We start from the raw sequence: 27,438 nt of genomic DNA on the forward strand, positions 1-27,438 counted from the left end.
GAGCGTCACCATACACACTGTGCCCGGGAAGCTGGAGATGAGCGGGGACTTCCCACAGGCCTCATTTGTCCTCTACGAGTATAAGCACCGAATGGCGTCCGGTACGGTCTGCCTCTTTGGCTGAAGTGGGCCGGGATATCCTACAACCTGGCAGGGCACCGGGATATCCTACAACCTGGCAGGGCACCGGTATATCCTACAACCTGGCAGGGCACCGGGATATCCTAGAACCTGGCAGGGCACCGGTATATCCTACAACCTGGCAAGGCACCGGGATATCCTACAACCTGGCAGCGCATCGGGATATCCTACAACCTGGCAGGGCATCGGGATATCCTACAACCTGGCAGGGCACCGGGATATCCTACAACCTGCCAGGGCACGGGATATCCTATAACCTGGCAGGGCACCGGTATATCCTATAACCTGCCAGGGCACCGGTATATCCTACAACCTGCCAGGGCACCGGTATATCCTATAACCTGGCAGGGCACCGGGATATCCTGTAACCTGCCATTCTTATCCCATCTATAGAACATCCCAACACAACGTTGTATCGTATTTATTTTATTACTTTAATCACCTTTCCAATAAATCTAAAGTACAAAGCGCTGCGTCATTTCATTTACTACGTGTATGTATACAATGAGACTGAGCCGCCAGTCACTACAGAGGGGGCCCATAGCCAGGGAATGGGGGGCTCCGCTCTAGCAGTCTAGGAAATCAGACGCAATGTTCCCAGGGGCCGGGGCCTGGACTGCCTCCAGCAGCTCCTGCACATTCTTGTAGTGGTAATAGGATGCGCCGCGGAAGAGATAGAGTCCATGGGTATTACACATTGCGCTGTCCACCTCTGCGTGTACAATGGTCTTCACCTGTCCGGAGCGCTGGCGGGTCCTCAAGTCCACCAGGGTGAGCTGGTCCCCTGCACAGAGAGAGATGTACCGCTATTATATATACACACACACACATGTACACAACTGTATACATATACACACACACACACACACACCTATATACACCTGTATACATACATACACACACACACCTATATACATCTGCATACAGTATACACATACACATGTACACAACTGTATACATATACACACACACACACACACACACATACCTATATACAGTATACATATACACACACCTATATACATCTGCATACAGTATACACATACACACACATATACAGTATAAATATACACACACCTATATACACCTGTATACAGTACACATATGCACACACACACATGTACACAACTGTATACATATACACACACACCTATATACACCTGTATACATACACACACACACCTATATACAGTATACATACACACACACCTATATACATCTGCATACAGTATACACATACACACACACATATACAGTATAAATATACACACACCTATATACACCTGTATACAGTACACATATACACACACACACATGTACACAACTGTATACATATACACACACACCTATATACACCTGTATACATACACACACACACCTATATACAGTATACATACACACACACCTATATACACCTGCATACAGTATAAATATACACACACCTATATACCTATACACACACCTATATACACCTGCCACAGCCTAACCCTAACCTCCCCTCCCGCAGCCTAACCCTAACCTCCCCTCCCGCAGCCTAACCCTAACCTCCCCTCCTGCAGCCTAACCCTAACCTCCCCTCCCGCAGCCTAACCCTAACCTCCCCTCCCGCAGCCTAACCCTAACCTCCCCTCCCGCAGCCTAACCCTAACCTCCCCTCCCTGCAGCCTAACCCTAACCTCACCTCCCGCAGCCTAACCTCCCCTCCCGCAGCCTAACCCTAACCTCCCCTCCCTGCAGCCTAACCCTAACCTCCCCTCCCACAGCCTAACCATAACCTCCCCTCCCTGCAGCCTAACCCTAACTTCCCGCAGCCTAACCCTAACCTCACCTCCCACAGCCTAACCCTAACCTCACCTCCCGCAGCCTAACCCTAACCTCACCTCCCGCAGCCTAACCCTAGCCTCCCCTCCCGCAGCCTAAACCTAACCTCCCATCCTGTAGCCTAACCCTAACCTCCCCTCCCACAGCCTAACCCTAACCTCCCCTCCTGCAGCCTGACCCTAACCTCCCCTCCTGCTGCCTGACCCTAACCTCCCCTCCCACAGCCTAACCCTAACCTCCCCTCCCGCAGCCTAACCCTCCCCTCCCGAATCCTAACCCTAACCTCCACTCCTGCAGCCTAACCCTAACCTCCCCTCCTGCAGCCTCACCCTAACTTCCCCTCCCGCAGCCTAACCCCAACCTACCCTCCCACAGCCTAACCCCAACCTCCCCTCCCGCAGCCTAACCCTAACCTCCCCTCCTGCAGCCTAACCCTAACCTCCCCTCCTGCAGCCTCACCCTAACTTCCCCTCCCGCAGCCTAACCCCAACCTACCCTCCCACAGCCTAACCCCAACCTCCCCTCCCGCAGCCTAATCCTAAACTCCCCTCTCGCAGCCTAACCCTAAACTCCCCTCCCACAGCCTAACCTCCCCTCCTGCAGCCTAACCCTAACCTCCCCTCCTGCAGCCTAACCCTAACCTCTCCTCCCGCATACTACCCTCACGTCACGCAGCCTAACCCTAACCTCCCCCTCCTGCAGCCTAACCTTAACCTCCCCTCCCAGAGCCTAACCCTAACCTTCCTCTCCCGCTGCCTAACCCTAACCTCCCATCCCGCAGCCTAACCCTCCCCTCCCGCAGCCTAACCCTAACCTCCCCTCCCGCAGCCTGACCCTAACCTCCCCTCCTGCAGCCTAACCCTAACCTCCCTTCCCACAGCCTAACCCCAACCTTCCCTCCCACAGCCTAACCCTAACCTCCCCTCCTGCAGCCTAACCCTAACCTCACCTCCCGCAGCCTAACCTTAACCTCCCCTCCCGCAGCCTAACCTTAACCTCCCCTCCCGCAGCCTAACCTCCCCTCCCGCAGCCTAACCCTAACCTCCCCTCCCGCAACCTAACCCTAACCTCCCCTCCCGCAGCCTAACCCTAACCTCCCCTCCTGCAGCCTCACCCTAACTTCCCCTCCCGCAGCCTAACCCCAACCTCCCCTCCCGCAGCCTAACCCCAACCTCCCCTCCCGCAGCCTAACCCTAACCTCCCCTCCCGCAGCCTAACCTCCCCTCCCGCAGCCTAACCCTAACCTCCCCTCCCGCAGCCTAACCCTAACCTCCCCTCCTGCAGCCTAACCCTAACCTCCCCTCCCACAGCCTAACCATAACCTTCCTCTCCCGCTTCCTAACCCTAACCTCCCCTCCCGCAGCCTAACCCTAACCTCCCGCAGCCTAACCCTAACCTCCCCTCCCACAGCCAAACCCTAACCTCCCCTCCCGCAGCCTAACCCTAACCTCCCCTCCTGCAGCCTAACCCTAACCTCCCCTCCCGCAGCCTAACCCCAACCTTCCCTCCCACAGCCTAACCCTAACCTCCCCTCCTGCAGCCTAACCCTAACCTCACCTCCCGGAGCCTAACCCTAACCTCCCCTCCCGCAGCCTAACCCTAACCTCACCTCCCGCAGCCTAACCCTAACCTCCCGTCCCGTAGCCTAACCCTAACCTCCCCTCTCACAGCCTAACCCTAACCTCCCCTCCCACAGCCTAACCCTAACCTCCCCTCTCACAGCCTAACCCTAACCTCCCCTCCCACAGCCTAACCCTAACCTCCCCTCCCACAGCCTAACCCTAACCTCCCCTCCCACAGCCTAACCCTAACCTCCCCTCCCACAGCCTAACCCTAACCTCCCCTCCCACAGCCTAACCCTAACCTCCCCTCCCACAGCCTAACCCTCCCCTCCCGCAGCCTAACCCTAACCTCCCCTCCTGCAGCCTAACCCTTACATCCCATCCCGCAGCCTAACCCTAACCTCCCCTCCAACAGCCTAACCCCTAACTCCAACTTCCTCTCCCGCAGCCTAACCCTAACCTCCCCTCCAACAGCCTAACCCTAACCTCCCCTCCAACAGCCTAACCCTAACTTCCCCTCCTGCAGCCTAACCCTATCCTCCCCCTCCTGCAGCCTAACCCTCCCCTCCCACAGCCTAACCCTAACCTCCCCTCCTGCAGCCTAACTCTAACCCTCCCCTCCTGCAGCATAACCCTACCCTCCCGTCCTGTAGACTAACCCTAACCTCCCCTCCCGCAGCCTAACCCTAACCCTCCCCTCCCGCAGCATAACCCTACCCTCCCATCCTGTAGCCTAATCCTAACCTCCCCTCCCGCAGCCTAACCCTAACCTCCCGTCCTGTAGCGTAACCCTAACCTCCCCTCCTGCAGCCTCACCCTAACCTCCCCTCCCGCAGCCTAACCCTAACCTCCCCTCCCGCAGCCTAACCCTAACCTCTCCCGCAGCCTAACCCTAACCTCCCCTCCTGCAGCCTAACCCTAACCTCTCCCGCAGCCTAACCCTAACCTCCCCTCCTGCAGCCTAACCCTAACCTCCCCTCCCGCAGCCTAACCCTAACCTCCCGCAGCCTAACCCTAACCTCCCCTCCCGCAGCCTGACCCTAACCTCCCCTCCTGCAGCCTAACCCTAACCTCCCCTCCCACAGCCTAACCCCAACCTTCCCTCCCACAGCCTAACCCTAACCTCCCCTCCTGCAGCCTAACCCTAACCTCCCCTCCCACAGCCTAACCCCAACCTTCCCTCCCACAGCCTAACCCTAACCTCCCCTCCTGCAGCCTCACCCTAACCTCCCCTCCCGCAGCCTAACCCTAACCTCCCCTCCCGCAGCCTAACCCTAACCTCCCGTCCTGTAGCCTAACCCTAACCTCCCCTCCTGCAGTCTCACCCTAACCTCCCCTCCCGCAGCCTAACCCTAACCTCCCATCCCACAGCCTAACCCTAACCTCCCCTCCTGCAGCCTCACCCTAACCTCCCCTCCCGCAGCCTAACCCTAACCTCCCGTCCTGTAGCCTAACCCTAACCTCCCCTCCTGCAGCCTCACCCTAACCTCCCCTCCCGCAGCCTAACCCTAACCTCCCCTCCCGCAGCCTAACCCTAACCTCCCCTCCCGCAGCCTAACCCTAACCTCCCCTCCCACAGCCTAACCCCAAGCCCTCTACTTAACAGGAGGATTTCTGCTATATGCAATTGCGTAGGCTTCTCTGTAGAGGTTCTGACTATGGCATGACTCTGCGCCTCAAAACGCAACACGCTGCCACACTCCCATAGGATGAGACATCCCTGTGCATCTGATTGCCCACACCCCCTTCCCCCCTGGATGACGCCATTAATTTCCAATACACTTCTGATAAAATGCATCCGAATTTGCACCGCAACCCTGTACGTACAGAGATGGTGGCGGCCTTCTCTGCATAATGTGATAAAGAGGGTAGAGGCTAAATTGTAGTAGGCTAAAGGACCTTCCACGCCCAGGGGGAGGAGCAAGGCCGGGGCTTGCTCCTTCACTATCCATGCCACCATTGGTTGCCTTTAGTAACCAGGTGGCAAGCGGAGCGCAGCGAGCCACCATGCACGAAGCGTGGTGAGCGAAGCGAGCCCATGAGGGTCTGTTTGGGACCCTTCTTCCGACCTTGCTCCTCCTCTATCCACCCCCTCTCCTCCCCTGTGATGTCAGGAGGTCCTTTAGTCCCCTACAATTTAGACCTAACCGTGATAAGAGGCCTGAGAACGATATAACGAGCAATAACCACAGCTGACTTAGAGAGAATGATCCGGAACAGCGGAAGGAATGGATATTACGGGAAGCGTCACATACCTACAGTAATAGCAGTAATTTACTTACCTCCCACCCAGCCTGGACACATCTGCATCACACACCTACCTGTAATGATGTATAGGTGGCTAGAGCGGGGACAGGTGAAGGCCGCATCCACCGCCGTCACACCCGGCAGCTCCCACTCCTCCTTAATGGGCTTTGGATACCCGGCTACTGGTATATATATCTGATCTGCAGAGTATACACTGACCTCGGAACCCTACGTAGAGGAGACGCATGACATGGTTACCAACCTTCCCCAATATATTCCCGTAACACCCCAGTTCCTGATAGTAGCCACTGGTTACCGGCCCCATCCGGATGTCCTACATCTGAGCTGTATACATTGTACTTGGAGAGGTCTCCCTGATGGACCTCCATCTATTGTCTATGTCACCTTTCCCTGCCGGCCAAGATGGTGAATCTGAGGCTGATCCAGAAGCTCCCCGGCTCTTCATTCTACGCTACCCCTAACTGCCACCTCAGGTAGCACCCAGCACACCTGGATAAAGTACATCCGGTTCTCAAAGGTGAAAGCAGCATCCACCACGCCCTGCAGGTTCCTCCAGGAATGTGCAACAGGCCAGGCGTGCCAGCCGTCCTTACTGCTGTCCAGGCGGAAGTACCAACCCCCTGGCCAGAGGGAGAGAGCAGTCAGTATGTTATTACCCCACACCGCACATACAGAGGGACGTTATACCCCACACCGCACATACAGAGGGACGTTATACCCCACACCGCACATACAGAGGGACGTTATACCCCACACCGCACATACAGAGGGACGTTATACCCCACACCGCACATACAGAGGAACGTTATACCCCACACCGCACATACAGAGGGACGTTATACCCCACACCGCACATACAGAGGGACGTTATACCCCACACCGCACATACAGAGGGACGTTATACCCCACACCGCACATACAGAGGGACGTTATACCCCACACCGCACATACAGAGGGACGTTATACCCCACACCGCACATACAGAGGGACGTTATACCCCACACCGCACATACAGAGGGACGTTATACCCCACACCGCACATACAGAGGGACGTTGTACCCCTCACCGCACATACAGAGGGACGTTATACCCCACACCGCACATACAGAGGGACGTTATACCCCACACCGCACATACAGAGGGACGTTATACCCCACACCGCACATACAGAGGGACGTTATACCCCACACCGCACATACAGAGGGACGTTATACCCCACATACAGCGGGACGTTATACCCCACACCGCACATACAGAGGGACGTTATACCCCACACCGCACATACAGAGGGACGTTATACCCCACACCGCACATACAGAGGGACGTCATACCCCACACCGCACATACAGAGGGACGTCATACCCCACACCGCACATACAGAGGGACGTTATACCCCACATACAGCGGGACGTTATACCCCACACCTCACATACAGAGGGACGTTATACCCTACACCGCACATACAGAGGGACGTTATACCCCACACCGCACATACAGAGGGACGTTATACCCCACACCGCACATACAGAGGGACGTTATACCCCACACCGCATATACAGAGGGACGTTATACCCCACACCGCACATACAGAGGGACGTTATACCCCACACCGCACATACAGAGGGACGTTATACCCCACATACAGCGGGACGTTATACCCCACACCTCACATACAGAGGGACGTTATACCCCACACCGCACATACAAAGGGACGTTATACCCCACACCGCACATACAGAGGGACGTTATACCCCACACCGCACATACAGAGGGACGTTATACCCCACACCGCACATACAGAGGGACGTTATACCCCACACCGCACATACAGAGGGACGTTATACCCCACACCGCACATACAGAGGGACGTTATACCCCACACCGCACATACAGAGGGACGTTATACCCCACACCGCACATACAGAGGGACGTCCTACCCCACACCGCACATACAGAGGGACGTCCTACCCCACACCGCACATACAGAGGGACGTTATACCCCACATACAGCGGGACGTTATACCCCACACCTCACATACAGAGGGACGTTATACCCTACACCGCACATACAGAGGGACGTTATACCCCACACCGCACATACAGAGGGACGTTATACCCCACACCGCACATACAGAGGGACGTTATACCCCACACCGCACATACAGAGGGACGTTATACCCCACACCGCATATACAGAGGGACGTCATACCCCACACCGCACATACAGAGGGACGTCATACCCCACACCGCACATACAGAGGGACGTCATACCCCACACCGCACATACAGAGGGACGTCATACCCCACACCGCACATACAGAGGGACGTCATACCCCACACCGCACATACAGAGGGACGTTATACCCCACACCGCACATACAGAGGGACGTTATACCCCACACCGCACATACAGAGGGACGTTATACCCCACATACAGAGGGACGTTATACCCTACACCGCACATACAGAGGGACGTTATACCCCACACCGCACATACAGAGGGACGTTATACCCCACACCGCACATACAGAGGGACGTTATACCCCACACCGCACATACAGAGGGACGTTATACCCCACACCGCACATACAGAGGGACGTTATACCCCACACCGCACATACAGAGGGACGTTATACCCCACACCGCACATACAGAGGGACGTTATACCCCACACCGCACATACAGAGGGACGTTATACCCCACACCGCACATACAGAGGGACGTTATACCCCACACCGCACATACAGAGGGACGTTATACCCCACACCGCACATACAGAGGGACGTTATACCCCACACCGCACATACAGAGGGACGTTATACCCCACACCGCACATACAGAGGGACGTTATACCCCACACCGCACATACAGAGGGACGTTATACCCCACACCGCACATACAGAGGGACGTTATACCCCACACCGCACATACAGAGGGACGTTATACCCCACACCGCACATACAGAGGGACGTTATACCCCACACCGCACATACAGAGGGACGTTATACCCCACAGCGCACATACAGAGGGACGTTATACCCCACACCGCACATACAGAGGGACGTTATACCCCACACCGCACATACAGAGGGACGTTATACCCCTCACCGCACATACAGAGGGACGTTATACCCCACACCGCACATACAGAGGGACGTTATACCCCACACCGCACATACAGAGGGACGTTATACCCCACACCGCACATACAGAGGGACGTTATACCCCGCACCGCACATACAGAGGGACGTTATACCCCACACCGCACATACAGAGGGACGTTATACCCCACACCGCACATACAGAGGGACGTTATACCCCACACCGCACATACAGAGGGACGTTATACCCCACACCGCACATACAGAGGGACGTTATACCCCACACCGCACATACAGAGGGACGTTATACCCCACACCGCACATACAGAGGGACGTTATACCCCACACCGCACATACAGAGGGACGTTATACCCCACACCGCACATACAGAGGGACGTCCTACCCCACACCGCACATACAGAGGGACGTTATACCCCACACCGCACATACAGAGGGACGTTATACCCCACACCGCACACACAGAGGGACGTTATACCCCACACCGCACACACAGAGGGACGTTATACCCCACACCGCACACACAGAGGGACGTTATACCCCACACCGCACATACAGAGGGACGTTATACCCCACACCGCACATACAGAGGGGCGTTATACCCCACACCGCACATACAGAGGGACGTTATACCCCACACCGCACATACAGAGGGACGTTATACCCCACACCGCACATACAGAGGGACGTTATACCCCACATACAGAGGGACGTCATACCCCACACCGCACATACAGAGGTGCGTCATACCCCACACCGCACATACAGAGGGACGTTATACCCCACACCGCACATACAGAGGGACGTTATACCCCACACCGCACATACAGAGGGACGTTATACCCCACACCGCACATACAGAGGGGCGTTATACCCCACACCGCACATACAGAGGGACGTTATACACCACACCGCACATACAGAGGGACGTTATACCCCACACCGCACATACAGAGGGACGTTATACCCCACACCGCACATACAGAGGGACGTTATACCCCACACCGCACATACAGAGGGACGTTATACCCCACACCGCACATACAGAGGGACGTTATACCCCACACCGCACATACAGAGGGACGTTATACCCCACACCGCACATACAGAGGGACGTTATACCCCACACCGCACATACAGAGGGACGTTATACCCCACACCGCACATACAGAGGGACGTTATACCCCACACCGCACATACAGAGGGACGTTATACCCCACACCGCACATACAGAGGGACGTTATACCTCACACCGCACATACAGAGGGACGTTATACCCCACACCGCACATACAGAGTTACGTTATACCCCACACCGCACATACAGAGGGACGTTATACCCCACACCGCACATACAGAGGGACGTTATACCCCACACCGCACATACAGAGGGACGTTATACCCCACACCGCACATACAGAGGGACGTTATACCCCACACCGCACATACAGAGTTACGTTATACCCCACACCGCACATACAGAGGGACGTTATACCCCACACCGCACATACAGAGGGGCGTTATACCCCACACCGCACATACAGAGGGACGTTATACCCCACACCGCACATACAGAGGGACGTTATACCCCACACCGCACATACTGTACAGAGGGACGTTATACCCCACACCGCACATACAGAGGGACGTTATACCCCACACCGCACATACAGAGGGACGTTATACCCCACACCGCACATACAGAGGGACGTTATACCCCACACCGCACATACAGAGGGACGTTATACCCCACACCGCACATACAGAGGGACGTTATACCCCACACCGCACATACAGAGGGACGTTATACCCCACACCGCACATACAGAGGGACGTTATACCCCACACCGCACATACAGAGGGACGTTATACCTCACACCGCACATACAGAGGGACGTTATACCCTACACCGCACATACAGAGGGACGTTATACCCCACACCGCACATACAGAGGGACGTTATACACCACACCGCACATACAGAGGGACGTTATACCCCACACCGCACATACAGAGGGACGTTATACCCCACACCGCACATACAGAGGGACGTTATACCCCACACCGCACATACAGAGGGACGTTATACCCCACACCGCACATACAGAGGGACGTTATACCCCACACCGCACATACAGAGGGACGTTATACCCCACACCGCACATACAGAGGGACGTTATACCCCACACCGCACATACAGAGGGACGTTATACCCCACACCGCACATACAGAGGGACGTTATACCCCACACCGCACATACAGAGGGACGTTATACCCCACATACAGCGGGACGTTATACCCCACACCTCACATACAGAGGGACGTTATACCCCACACCGCACATACAAAGGGACGTTATACCCCACACCGCACATACAGAGGGACGTTATACCCCACACCGCACATACAGAGGGACGTTATACCCCACACCGCACATACAGAGGGACGTTATACCCCACATACAGAGGGACGTTATACCCTACACCGCACATACAGAGGGACGTTATACCCCACACCGCACATACAGAGGGACGTTATACCCCACACCGCACATACAAAGGGACGTTATACCCCACACCGCACATACAGAGGGACGTTATACCCCACACCGCACATACAGAGGGACGTTATACCCCACACCGCACATACAGAGGGACGTTATACCCCACACCGCACATACAGAGGGACGTTATACCCCACACCGCACATACAGAGGGACGTTATACCCCACACCGCACATACAGAGGGACGTTATACCCCACACCGCACATACAGAGGGACGTTATACCCCACACCGCACATACAGAGGGACGTCATACCCCACACCGCAATACAGAGGGACGTCATACCCCACACCGCACATACAGAGGGACGTTATACCCCACACCGCACATACAGAGGGACGTTATACCCCACACCGCACATACAGAGGGACGTTATACCCCACACCGCACATACAGAGGGACGTTATACCCCACACCGCACATACAGAGGGACGTTATACACCACACCGCACATACAGAGGGACGTCATACCCCACACCGCACATACAGAGGGACGTCATACCCCACACTGCACATACAGAGGGACGTCATACCCCACACCGCACATACAGAGGGACGTCATACCCCACACCGCACATACAGAGGGACGTCATACCCCACACCGCACATACAGAGGGACGTTTTACCCCACACCGCACATACAGAGGGGCGTTATACCCCACACCGCACATACAGAGGGACGTTATACCCCACACCGCACATACAGAGGGACGTTATACCCCACACCGCACATACAGAGGGACGTTATACCCCACATACAGAGGGACGTCATACCCCACACCGCACATACAGAGGTGCGTCATACCCCACACCGCACATACAGAGGGACGTTATACCCCACACCGCACATACAGAGGGACGTTATACCCCACACCGCACATACAGAGGGACGTTATACCCCACACCGCACATACAGAGGGGCGTTATACCCCACACCGCACATACAGAGGGACGTTATACACCACACCGCACATACAGAGGGACGTTATACCCCACACCGCACATACAGAGGGACGTTATACCCCACACCGCACATACAGAGGGACGTTATACCCCACACCGCACATACAGAGGGACGTTATACCCCACACCGCACATACAGAGGGACGTTATACCCCACACCGCACATACAGAGGGACGTTATACCCCACACCGCACATACAGAGGGACGTTATACCCCACACCGCACATACAGAGGGACGTTATACCCCACACCGCACATACAGAGGGACGTTATACCCCACACCGCACATACAGAGGGACGTTATACCCCACACCGCACATACAGAGGGACGTTATACCCCACACCGCACATACAGAGGGACGTTATACCCCACATACAGAGGGACGTCATACCCCACACCGCACATACAGAGGTGCGTCATACCCCACACCGCACATACAGAGGGACGTTATACCCCACACCGCACATACAGAGGGACGTTATACCCCACACCGCACATACAGAGGGACGTTATACCCCACACCGCACATACAGAGGGGCGTTATACCCCACACCGCACATACAGAGGGACGTTATACACCACACCGCACATACAGAGGGACGTTATACCCCACACCGCACATACAGAGGGACGTTATACCCCACACCGCACATACAGAGGGACGTTATACCCCACACCGCACATACAGAGGGACGTTATACCCCACACCGCACATACAGAGGGACGTTATACCCCACACCGCACATACAGAGGGACGTTATACCCCACACCGCATATACAGAGGGACGTTATACCCCACACCGCATATACAGAGGGACGTTATACCCCACACCGCACATACAGAGGGACGTTATACCCCACACCGCACATACAGAGGGACGTTATACCCCACATACAGCGGGACGTTATACCCCACACCTCACATACAGAGGGACGTTATACCCCACACCGCACATACAAAGGGACGTTATACCCCACACCGCACATACAGAGGGACGTTATACCCCACACCGCACATACAGAGGGACGTTATACCCCACACCGCACATACAGAGGGACGTTATACCCCACATACAGAGGGACGTTATACCCTACACCGCACATACAGAGGGACGTTATACCCCACACCGCACATACAGAGGGACGTTATACCCCACACCGCACATACAAAGGGACGTTATACCCCACACCGCACATACAGAGGGACGTTATACCCCACACCGCACATACAGAGGGACGTTATACCCCACACCGCACATACAGAGGGACGTTATACCCCACACCGCACATACAGAGGGACGTTATACCCCACACCGCACATACAGAGGGACGTTATACCCCACACCGCACATACAGAGGGACGTTATACCCCACACCGCACATACAGAGGGACGTTATACCCCACACCGCACATACAGAGGGACGTCATACCCCACACCGCAATACAGAGGGACGTCATACCCCACACCGCACATACAGAGGGACGTTATACCCCACACCGCACATACAGAGGGACGTTATACCCCACACCGCACATACAGAGGGACGTTATACCCCACACCGCACATACAGAGGGACGTTATACCCCACACCGCACATACAGAGGGACGTTATACACCACACCGCACATACAGAGGGACGTCATACCCCACACCGCACATACAGAGGGACGTCATACCCCACACTGCACATACAGAGGGACGTCATACCCCACACCGCACATACAGAGGGACGTCATACCCCACACCGCACATACAGAGGGACGTCATACCCCACACCGCACATACAGAGGGACGTTATACCCCACACCGCACATACAGAGGGGCGTTATACCCCACACCGCACATACAGAGGGACGTTATACCCCACACCGCACATACAGAGGGACGTTATACCCCACACCGCACATACAGAGGGACGTTATACCCCACATACAGAGGGACGTCATACCCCACACCGCACATACAGAGGTGCGTCATACCCCACACCGCACATACAGAGGGACGTTATACCCCACACCGCACATACAGAGGGACGTTATACCCCACACCGCACATACAGAGGGACGTTATACCCCACACCGCACATACAGAGGGGCGTTATACCCCACACCGCACATACAGAGGGACGTTATACACCACACCGCACATACAGAGGGACGTTATACCCCACACCGCACATACAGAGGGACGTTATACCCCACACCGCACATAGGCCCTTATTCTAATCGGCTCGGTACGGCCCGCGTGCGGCCGTACCGCCGATGTTTTCTCTCTGCACATGCGCAGAGGTCACTCTGCGCATGTGCAGGGGAATTCTCCGTGTTAAAAATTTAGACGCCGCAAAGGGGGCGTATAGGGGCGTGAGGGGCTTCATCCCCTCATTTCCCTATGTGTACGCCCCGCGTTTCATGGGCGTTCCCATGCAAACGCGGGGCGTACGCATGGTAATGAGGGCATGACGCCACTCATGGGGGCGGAAAGCTGACGTCGCCGGATGTCAGCTTTCAGCCCCCATACAAGCTACCACACGGACGATTGTCCGTGTGGTCTCAGCTTGCGGGAGCTGCCGCGGCGTGCGGTCCTGCCTTCGATGGTCGTCGACCATCGAATGCAGGGGGCAGCTCCCAGCATGGTGGAGGCGTACGCCTCCACCATTTTCGTGCGGTTCGCCAGCCGTCCGTGTACGGACGGCCGTGGCGAACCGTATGGTGGGCGGGGATTCGTCTGGTGCGGTCGGAGCCGCATATGCGGCTCGACCGCACCAACCAGAATAAGGGCCATACAGAGGGACGTTATACCCCACACCGCACATACAGAGGGACGTTATACCCCACACCGCACATACAGAGGGACGTTATACCCCACACCGCACATACAGAGGGACGTTATACCCCACACCGCACATACAGAGGGACGTTATACCCCACACCGCACATACAGAGGGACGTTATACCCCACACCGCACATACAGAGGGACGTTATACCCCACACCGCACATACAGAGGGACGTTATACCCCACACCGCACATACAGAGGGACGTTATACCTCACACCGCACATACAGAGGGACGTTATACCCCACACCGCACATACAGAGTTACGTTATACCCCACACCGCACATACAGAGGGACGTTATACCCCACACCGCACATACAGAGGGACGTTATACCCCACACCGCACATACAGAGGGACGTTATACCCCACACCGCACATACAGAGGGACGTTATACCCCACACCGCACATACAGAGTTACGTTATACCCCACACCGCACATACAGAGGGACGTTATACCCCACACCGCACATACAGAGGGGCGTTATACCCCACACCGCACATACAGAGGGACGTTATACCCCACACCGCACATACAGAGGGACGTTATACCCCACACCGCACATACAGAGGGACGTTATACCCCACACCGCACATACAGAGGGACGTTATACCCCACACCGCACATACAGAGGGACGTTATACCCCACACCGCACATACAGAGGGACGTTATACCCCACACCGCACATACAGAGGGACGTTATACCCCACACCGCACATACAGAGGGACGTTATACCCCACACCGCACATACAGAGGGACGTTATACCCCACACCGCACATACAGAGGGACGTTATACCCCACACCGCACATACAGAGGGACGTTATACCTCACACCGCACATACAGAGGGACGTTATACCCTACACCGCACATACAGAGGGACGTTATACCCCACACCGCACATACAGAGGGACGTTATACACCACACCGCACATACAGAGGGACGTTATACCCCACACCGCACATACAGAGGGACGTTATACCCCACACCGCACATACAGAGGGACGTTATACCCCACACCGCACATACAGAGGGACGTTATACCCCACACCGCACATACAGAGGGACGTTATACCCCACACCGCACATACAGAGGGACGTTATACCCCACACCGCACATACAGAGGGACGTTATACCCCACACCGCATATACAGAGGGACGTTATACCCCACACCGCACATACAGAGGGACGTTATACCCCACACCGCACATACAGAGGGACGTTATACCCCACATACAGCGGGACGTTATACCCCACACCTCACATACAGAGGGACGTTATACCCCACACCGCACATACAAAGGGACGTTATACCCCACACCGCACATACAGAGGGACGTTATACCCACACCGCACATACAGAGGGACGTTATACCCCACACCGCACATACAGAGGGACGTTATACCCCACATACAGAGGGACGTTATACCCTACACCGCACATACAGAGGGACGTTATACCCCACACCGCACATACAGAGGGACGTTATACCCCACACCGCACATACAAAGGGACGTTATACCCCACACCGCACATACAGAGGGACGTTATACCCCACACCGCACATACAGAGGGACGTTATACCCCACACCGCACATACAGAGGGACGTTATACCCCACACCGCACATACAGAGGGACGTTATACCCCACACCGCACATACAGAGGGACGTTATACCCCACACCGCACATACAGAGGGACGTTATACCCCACACCGCACATACAGAGGGACGTTATACCCCACACCGCACATACAGAGGGACGTCATACCCCACACCGCAATACAGAGGGACGTCATACCCCACACCGCACATACAGAGGGACGTTATACCCCACACCGCACATACAGAGGGACGTTATACCCCACACCGCACATACAGAGGGACGTTATACCCCACACCGCACATACAGAGGGACGTTATACCCCACACCGCACATACAGAGGGACGTTATACACCACACCGCACATACAGAGGGACGTCATACCCCACACCGCACATACAGAGGGACGTCATACCCCACACTGCACATACAGAGGGACGTCATACCCCACACCGCACATACAGAGGGACGTCATACCCCACACCGCACATACAGAGGGACGTCATACCCCACACCGCACATACAGAGGGACGTTATACCCCACACCGCACATACAGAGGGGCGTTATACCCCACACCGCACATACAGAGGGACGTTATACCCCACACCGCACATACAGAGGGACGTTATACCCCACACCGCACATACAGAGGGACGTTATACCCCACACCGCACATACAGAGGGACGTTATACCTCACACCGCACATACAGAGGGACGTTATACCCCACACCGCACATACAGAGGGACGTTATACCCCACACCGCACATACAGAGGGACGTTATACCCCACACCGCACATACAGAGGGACGTTATACCCCACACCGCACATACAGAGGGACGTTATACCCCACACCGCACATACAGAGGGACGTTATACCCCACACCGCACATACAGAGGGACGTTATACCCCACACCGCACATACAGAGGGACGTTATACCCCACACCGCACATACAGAGGGACGTTATACCCCACACCGCACATACAGAGGGACGTTATACCCCACAGCGCACATACAGAGGGACGTTATACCCCACACCGCACATACAGAGGGACGTTATACCCCACACCGCACATACAGAGGGACGTTATACCCCACACCGCACATACAGAGGGACGTTATACCCCACACCGCACATACAGAGTTACGTTATACCCCTCACCGCACATACAGAGGGGCGTTATACCCCACACCGCACATACAGAGTTACGTTATACCCCTCACCGCACATACAGAGGGACGTTATACCCCACACCGCACATACAGAGGGACGTTATACCCCACACCGCACATACAGAGGGACGTTATACCCCACACCGCACATACAGAGGGACGTTATACCCCGCACCGCACATACAGAGGGACGTTATACCCCACACCGCACATACAGAGGGACGTTATACCCCACACCGCACATACAGAGGGACGTTATACCCCACACCGCACATACAGAGGGACGTTATACCCCACACCGCACATACAGAGGGACGTTATACCCCACACCGCACATACAGAGGGACGTTATACCCCACACCGCACATACAGAGGGACGTTATACCCCACACCGCACATACAGAGGGACGTTATACCCCACCCCGCACATACAGAGGGACGTCCTACCCCACACCGCACATACAGAGGGACGTCCTACCCCACACCGCACATACAGAGGGACGTTATACCCCACATACAGCGGGACGTTATACCCCACACCTCACATACAGAGGGACGTTATACCCTACACCGCACATACAGAGGGACGTTATACCCCACACCGCACATACAGAGGGACGTTATACCCCACACCGCACATACAGAGGGACGTTATACCCCACACCGCACATACAGAGGGACGTTATACCCCACACCGCATATACAGAGGGACGTCATACCCCACACCGCACATACAGAGGGACGTCATACCCCACACCGCACATACAGAGGGACGTCATACCCCACACCGCACATACAGAGGGACGTCATACCCCACACCGCACATACAGAGGGACGTCATACCCCACACCGCACATACAGAGGGACGTTATACCCCACACCGCACATACAGAGGGACGTTATACCCCACACCGCACATACAGAGGGACGTTATACCCCACATACAGAGGGACGTTATACCCTACACCGCACATACAGAGGGACGTTATACCCCACACCGCACATACAGAGGGACGTTATACCCCACACCGCACATACAGAGGGACGTTATACCCCACACCGCACATACAGAGGGACGTTATACCCCACACCGCACATACAGAGGGACGTTATACCCCACACCGCACATACAGAGGGACGTTATACCCCACACCGCACATACAGAGGGACGTTATACCCCACACCGCACATACAGAGGGACGTTATACCCCACACCGCACATACAGAGGGACGTTATACCCCACACCGCACATACAGAGGGACGTCATACCCCACACCGCAATACAGAGGGACGTCATACCCCACACCGCACATACAGAGGGACGTTATACCCCACACCGCACATACAGAGGGACGTTATACCCCACACCGCACATACAGAGGGACGTTATACCCCACACCGCACATACAGAGGGACGTTATACCCCACACCGCACATACAGAGGGACGTTATACACCACACCGCACATACAGAGGGACGTCATACCCCACACCGCACATACAGAGGGACGTCATACCCCACACCGCACATACAGAGGGACGTCATACCCCACACCGCACATACAGAGGGACGTCATACCCCACACCGCACATACAGAGGGACGTCATACCACACACCGCACATACAGAGGGACGTTATACCCCACACCGCACATACAGAGGGACGTTATACCCCACACCGCACATACAGAGGGACGTTATACCCCACACCGCACATACAGAGGGACGTTATACCGCACACCGCACATACAGAGGGGCGTTATACCCCACACCGCACATACAGAGGGGCGTTATACCCCACACCGCACATACAGAGGGACGTTATACCCCACACCGCACATACAGAGGGACGTTATACACCACACCGCACATACAGAGGGACGTTATACCCCACACCGCACATACAGAGGGACGTTATACCCCACACCGCACATACAGAGGGACGTTATACCCCACACCGCACATACAGAGTTACGTTATACCCCACAACGCACATACAGAGGGACGTTATACCCCACACCGCACATACAGAGGGACGTTATACCCCACACCGCACATACAGAGGGACGTTATACCCCACACCGCACACACAGAGGGACGTTATACCCCACACCGCACACACAGAGGGACGTTATACCCCACACCGCACACACAGAGGGACGTTATACCCCACACCGCACATACAGAGGGACGTTATACCCCACACCGCACATACAGAGGGGCGTTATACCCCACACCGCACATACAGAGGGACGTTATACCCCACACCGCACATACAGAGGGACGTTATACCCCACACCGCACATACAGAGGGACGTTATACCCCACATACAGAGGGACGTCATACCCCACACCGCACATACAGAGGTGCGTCATACCCCACACCGCACATACAGAGGGACGTTATACCCCACACCGCACATACAGAGGGACGTTATACCCCACACCGCACATACAGAGGGACGTTATACCCCACACCGCACATACAGAGGGGCGTTATACCCCACACCGCACATACAGAGGGACGTTATACACCACACCGCACATACAGAGGGACGTTATACCCCACACCGCACATACAGAGGGACGTTATACCCCACACCGCACATACAGAGGGACGTTATACCCCACACCGCACATACAGAGGGACGTTATACCCCACACCGCACATACAGAGGGACGTTATACCCCACACCGCACATACAGAGGGACGTTATACCCCACACCGCACATACAGAGGGACGTTATACCCCACACCGCACATACAGAGGGACGTTATACCCCACACCGCACATACAGAGGGACGTTATACCCCACACCGCACATACAGAGGGACGTTATACCCCACACCGCACATACAGAGGGACGTTATACCTCACACCGCACATACAGAGGGACGTTATACCCCACACCGCACATACAGAGTTACGTTATACCCCACACCGCACATACAGAGGGACGTTATACCCCACACCGCACATACAGAGGGACGTTATACCCCACACCGCACATACAGAGGGACGTTATACCCCACACCGCACATACAGAGGGACGTTATACCCCACACCGCACATACAGAGTTACGTTATACCCCACACCGCACATACAGAGGGACGTTATACCCCACACCGCACATACAGAGGGGCGTTATACCCCACACCGCACATACAGAGGGACGTTATACCCCACACCGCACATACAGAGGGACGTTATACCCCACACCGCACATACAGAGGGACGTTATACCCCACACCGCACATACAGAGGGACGTTATACCCCACACCGCACATACAGAGGGACGTTATACCCCACACCGCACATACAGAGGGACGTTATACCCCACACCGCACATACAGAGGGACGTTATACCCCACACCGCACATACAGAGGGACGTTATACCCCACACCGCACATACAGAGGGACGTTATACCCCACACCGCACATACAGAGGGACGTTATACCTCACACCGCACATACAGAGGGACGTTATACCCTACACCGCACATACAGAGGGACGTTATACCCCACACAGCACATACAGAGGGACGTTATACACCACACCGCACATACAGAGGGACGTTATACCCCACACCGCACATACAGAGGGACGTTATACCCCACACCGCACATACAGAGGGACGTTATACCCCACACCGCACATACAGAGGGACGTTATACCCCACACCGCACATACAGAGGGACGTTATACCCCACACCGCACATACAGAGGGACGTTATACCCCACACCGCACATACAGAGGGACGTTATACCCCACACCGCACATACAGAGGGACGTTATACCCCACACCGCACATACAGAGGGACGTTATACCCCAAACCGCACATACAGAGGGGCGTTATACCCCACACCGCACATACAGAGGGGCGTTATACCCCACACCGCACATACAGAGGGACGTTATACCCCACACCGCACATACAGAGGGACGTTATACCCCACACCGCACATACAGAGGGACGTTATACCCCACACCGCACATACAGAGGGACGTTATACCCCACACCGCACATACAGAGGGACGTTATACCTCACATACAGAGGGACGTTATACCCCACACCGCACATACAGATGGACGTTATACCCTACACCGCACATACAGAGGGACGTTATACCCCACACCGCACATACAGAGGGACGTTATACCCCACACCGCACATACAGAGGGACGTTATACCCTACACCGCACATACAGAGGGACGTTATAGCACTGGTCACCATCAGCACTAGATCACTGATTGTATACTCACACCCGACAGATAATGATGATATACTCACACCCACGGAACGGCTTGCGCTGACATTACCGTTATGTAGTTCCGTCATTGTGGTATAATTATAATGCCCTTAGTAAGGTACAGCTCGCCCGATGGCCGACAGCCACCCGCAGCACAAGCAGCCAGTAGGTGTCCCTCCGATAACTCACCTCGGAATGCGTAGCTGCGGGATTTGTCATCTGAGCTGAAAGCCTCGTAGGATCGATTGCTGCAGCGGTCCTTGATGGACATTAGGGTGGCATTCTGCCGGGCAGTGTGAGCGTGCCCTGTGAGGAGGAAGGAGGTTATGGTGTCAGACACGGTGACATTGGGACGTATTCACATTCAGCATCGCACCTAGTGGGATCATCCCTGGACTGCTCACGTTATCTATTTATCTATCTATCTCTATCTATCTATCTATCTATCCGCTTGTGAGACCATTGATGGAATAAATTTTGGTCCCTGTTTTCACCAGCATCATTGGAGTCCCTTATGGCCCATTCATTTCCTGGTTGTATCTATCTATCTATCTATCTATCTATCTATCTATCTATCTATCTATCGCTATGAGGTGAAGTACCGCCAGTGACCTCTAGAGGCCACTAGATGGATTAAAGGACACCTTTGTGTGCTAAAGATAACAGAAAGTGAAAACATTTTTTGCAGGGACACTGATGTGTTTCGTACTTGCTGGATACGGAGAGATGAAGCTGTATATACAGAGATTGGAGGTAGGAGTAGATAGAGAATGGGTTGGGGTGGAGAGCTTGTGGGATAAAAACTGTCACAGCTCAAAGTGAAAGTAAAAATGGTCACAGTTTAAAGTGAAAGTACATTGCAGAAGTTGTCATTTGAATGGTATGCAGATAACTGCACAGCTTCTCCTGGGGAGGTGCACTGTTACTGACAGGTTTCGTTTTCTATCCATTTATAATAATTGTTAGTAAATAATTGATATTTGACACCATCGCAGAGTGCAGCCTGTGCGTTGTATGAGGCCCCCCGCACCCATTATACATACGCCACTGCTATGGGGGTGGGAGATATCGGACGCCCGTCATGGTGCACCGGCTCAGTCCGAGAATTATAATATCCATATCTCAGGGCCAGATTAACAATGGTGCGGATGGAGCTGCAACTCCAGGCCCCCACATAAATATAGGTCCGTCACCATGACAGCAGGATGATTACACACCATATGGTCATAAGGACATAGATCATAAACACCACAATAGTATTTATAGTGTTCTTACAGATTTACCACTGACCACACCCACTCAGCACTGACCACACCCATACTGCTCTGACCACACCCACACAATACTGACCACACCCATACAGCTCTGACCACATCCACACATCATTAACCACACCCACACAGCACTGACCACACCCATACTGCTCTGACCACACCCACACAATACTGACTACACACACACACACACAGCTCTGACCACATCCACACATCATTAACCACACCCCCACAGCATTGACCACACCCACACTGCACTGACCACACCCATACAATACGGACTACACCTACATAGCACTGATCACACCCACACAATACTAACTACGCCCACACATCATTGACAACACCCATACAATACTGACTATATCCACACAGCACTGACCACACCCACAGAATACTGACCACACCCACACATCATTGACAACACCCATACAATACTGACTACATCCACACAGCACTGACCACACCCACACAATACTGATTACACCCACACATCATTGACTACACCCATACAGCTCTAACCACACCCACACATCACTGACCACACCCACACAATACTGACCACACCCGCACAATACTGACTACACTGTGACCACATTGCCACAGCACTGACTATACCCACACATCATTGACCACACCCATACAGCTCTGACCACACCCATGCAGCACTGACCACACCTATACCACTCTGACCACACCCTCACCACTCTGACACATCCACACATCATTAACCACACCCACACAATACTGACTACACTTACACAGCACTGATCACACCCATACAGCTCTGACCACACCCACACATCACTGACCACACCCACACAATACTGACTACACCCACACAGCACTGACCACACCCACACAATACTGACTACACCCACAGTGACCACAACCATACAGCTCTGACTACACCCACACAACACTGACCACACCTATAGAATAATGACCACACCCACACTGCAGTGACCCCAGGGCCGGATTTGTGCCTAGGCCCATGAGGCACCGGCCTCAGGGCGGCACCAATTAAGGGCGGCAGGAAGGCTGACATTCTGTTAAATAGCAGCATGGCAGAGCGGGTGGGCAGCGGCGAGTGACGAGCGCTGCCGCCGCAGATATGAATTATCATATGTCGATGGTAGCGCCACTCGTCACCCGCCACTGCCCACCCGCTGTGCCATGCACCTTACACCACCGCTTAGTGGCTGGGTCCAACGGTCCCCCTGCGCGTTCAGAAATGGCTCAAGCTCACTGCTGCCGGCCATTGGCTACTCTACACAGACACAGTCTATTGGCTGCTGTGTATCCAGCAGCTGAGCTGAGCGGCGCGCAGATCCTCCCTGCGCTCAGTCAGTCACAGTGTGTGAGCCGGAGAGAGACTGACGGAGACACTGTGCTAATCACTGTACTAATAAGTGCCTCCCTCCCTCCGGGTCCTCCGTACCGTGAGCAGTCCAGAGTGCTTAAAAAAATATTAAGGTGGGCTACAGTTAAATATTAATGAAATATATAAATAACAATGTATATACGTATATGATTACATTAAAATAGGGGGGGCACAAATATGTTGTGCCTAGGGGCGGCCTGACCCCTAAATTCGCCCCTGAGTGACCCCACCCACACAATGCTGACTACACCCACACAGCACTGACCACACCTATAGAATAATGACCACACCCGCACTGCAGTGACCCCACCCACACAATGCTGACTACACCCACACAGCACTGACCACACCTATAGAATAATGACCCCACCCACACAGCACTAGAGCAGATGGGGAGGACTTTGGTGCAGCTGCATACTGTGTATACAGTACAGAGAATGCCGATTGGCGTGTGAGTGTGTGACCGCTGTAATGGTGGCATAGTTATGACGCACCAATAGCTTTGCGTTTCATTGCTAATCGTACACCCACAGCAGGCCCAGGTACCTCACCTCTGCCCGGGCACCTCACAAAGTAGTCCCGGGTGTCCAGTGGTTTCGGCGTTAGCAGCTGTCCGGTCACTGGGTCAAACCGATTGAAAGTGACGCCATTGAAGCAGTAGTATCTCTCCAGCCACCTGACTGCAGCCGTGCAGTTACCGAGCGCGGTCCAGCGGCGCTGCTTCACGGGGGGGACTTCCTGGGCGCTGTATATGTACACTGCGCCATCTGAACAGGACCCAACACAACAGTAATACACATAGTCACATACAGGATACATTTACATCCAGCCAGTGGTGTAGCTATGGCACCCAAGTGGGGACGGGCGGAGGTGGTACCACTGGGGCTCAGGGCCACTGCTCAGAGCTGCTCTACACCAGATACACAGATCACGCTACTGAGCATGTGCAGCCGCAGCTCCTCCCCCAACAGGGACTGATGTCCTCCTCACTTCGTCAGTGCACCATGTGTGTGTGTGCTATATGTATGTTTGTACAGTAGGTGTACTGCATGTGTGTGTGTGTGTGCTATATGTATGTTTGTACAGTAGGTGTACTGCATGTGTGTGTGTGTGCTATATGTATGTTTGTACAGTAGGTGTACTGCATGTGTGTGTGTGCTATATGTATGTTTGTACAGTAGGTGTACTGCATGTGTGTGTGTGTGTGCTATATGTATGTTTGTACAGTAGGTGTACTGCATGTGTGTGTGTGCTATATGTATGTTTGTACAGTAGGTGTACTGCATGTGTGTGTGTGTGTGTGCTATATGTATGTTTGTACAGTAGGTGTACTGCATGTGTGTGTGTGCTATATGTATGTTTGTACAGTAGGTGTACTGCATGTGTGTGTATGCTATATGTATGTTTGTACAGTAGGTGTACTGAATGTGTGTGTGCTATATGTATGTTTGTACAGTAGGTGTACTGCATGTGTGTGTGTGCTATATGTATGTTTGTACAGTAGGTGTACTGCATGTGTGTGTGTGTGTGTGCTATATGTATGTTTGTACAGTAGGTGTACTGCATGTGTGTGTGTGCTATATGTATGTTTGTACAGTAGGTGTACTGCATGTGTGTGTGTGTGCTATATGTATGTTTGTACAGTAGGTGTACTGCATGTGTGTGTGTGCTATATGTATGTTTGTACAGTAGGTGTACTGCATGTGTGTGTATGCTATATGTATGTTTGTACAGTAGGTGTACTGAATGTGTGTGTGCTATATGTATGTTTGTACAGTAGGTGTACTGCATGTGTGTGTGTGTGTGCTATATGTATGTTTGTACAGTAGGTGTACTGCATGTGTGTGTGTGCTATATGTATATTTGTACAGTAGGTGTACTGCATGTGTGTGTGTGCTATATGTATGTTTGTACAGTAGGTGTACTGCATGTGTGTGTATGCTATATGTATATTTGTACAGTAGGTGTACTGCATGTGTGTGTATGCTATATGTATGTTTGTACAGTAGGTGTACTGCATGTGTGTGTGTGCTATATGTATGTTTGTACAGTAGGTGTACTGCATGTGTGTGTGTGTGTGTGTGTGTGCTATATGTATGTTTGTACAGTAGGTGTACTGCATGTGTGTGTGTGCTATATGTATGTTTGTACAGTAGGTGTACTGCATGTGTGTGTATGCTATATGTATGTTTGTACAGTAGGTGTACTGAATGTGTGTGTGCTATATGTATGTTTGTACAGTAGGTGTACTGCATGTGTGTGTGTGCTATATGTATGTTTGTACAGTAGGTGTACTGCATGTGTGTGTGTGCTATATGTATATTTGTACAGTAGGTGTACTGCATGTGTGTGTGTGCTATATGTATGTTTGTACAGTAGGTGTACTGCATGTGTGTATGCTATATGTATGTTTGTACAGTAGGTGTACTGCATGTGTGTGTGCTTTATGTATGTTTGT

The 27,438-nt window shown here is 53.9% G+C and overlaps 1 protein-coding gene across 1 annotated transcript in view; it reads right to left on the minus strand.

The window, feature by feature from the left end:
• Positions 1-546: 546 nt before the first annotated feature.
• The window catches only part of HPX (hemopexin), a 66,973-nt gene continuing 40,081 nt past the window's right edge, over positions 547-27,438 (minus strand). Inside the window, exons 6-10 of the mRNA XM_083168079.1 lie at positions 25,532-25,747; positions 22,512-22,628; positions 6,282-6,412; positions 5,846-5,999; positions 547-925 (exon numbers count right to left, since the gene is read on the minus strand). Of these exons, the coding sequence (XP_083024205.1) occupies positions 708-925; positions 5,846-5,999; positions 6,282-6,412; positions 22,512-22,628; positions 25,532-25,747 (836 nt within the window). The 3' untranslated portion in view covers positions 547-707. The remainder of the gene's footprint in view (positions 926-5,845; positions 6,000-6,281; positions 6,413-22,511; positions 22,629-25,531; positions 25,748-27,438) is intronic.

Source organism: Crinia signifera, unplaced genomic scaffold (assembly GCF_055691185.1).
Source record: "Crinia signifera unplaced genomic scaffold, ASM5569118v1 HAP2_SCAFFOLD_268, whole genome shotgun sequence".
NCBI classification, from domain to species: Eukaryota; Metazoa; Chordata; class Amphibia; order Anura; family Myobatrachidae; genus Crinia; species Crinia signifera.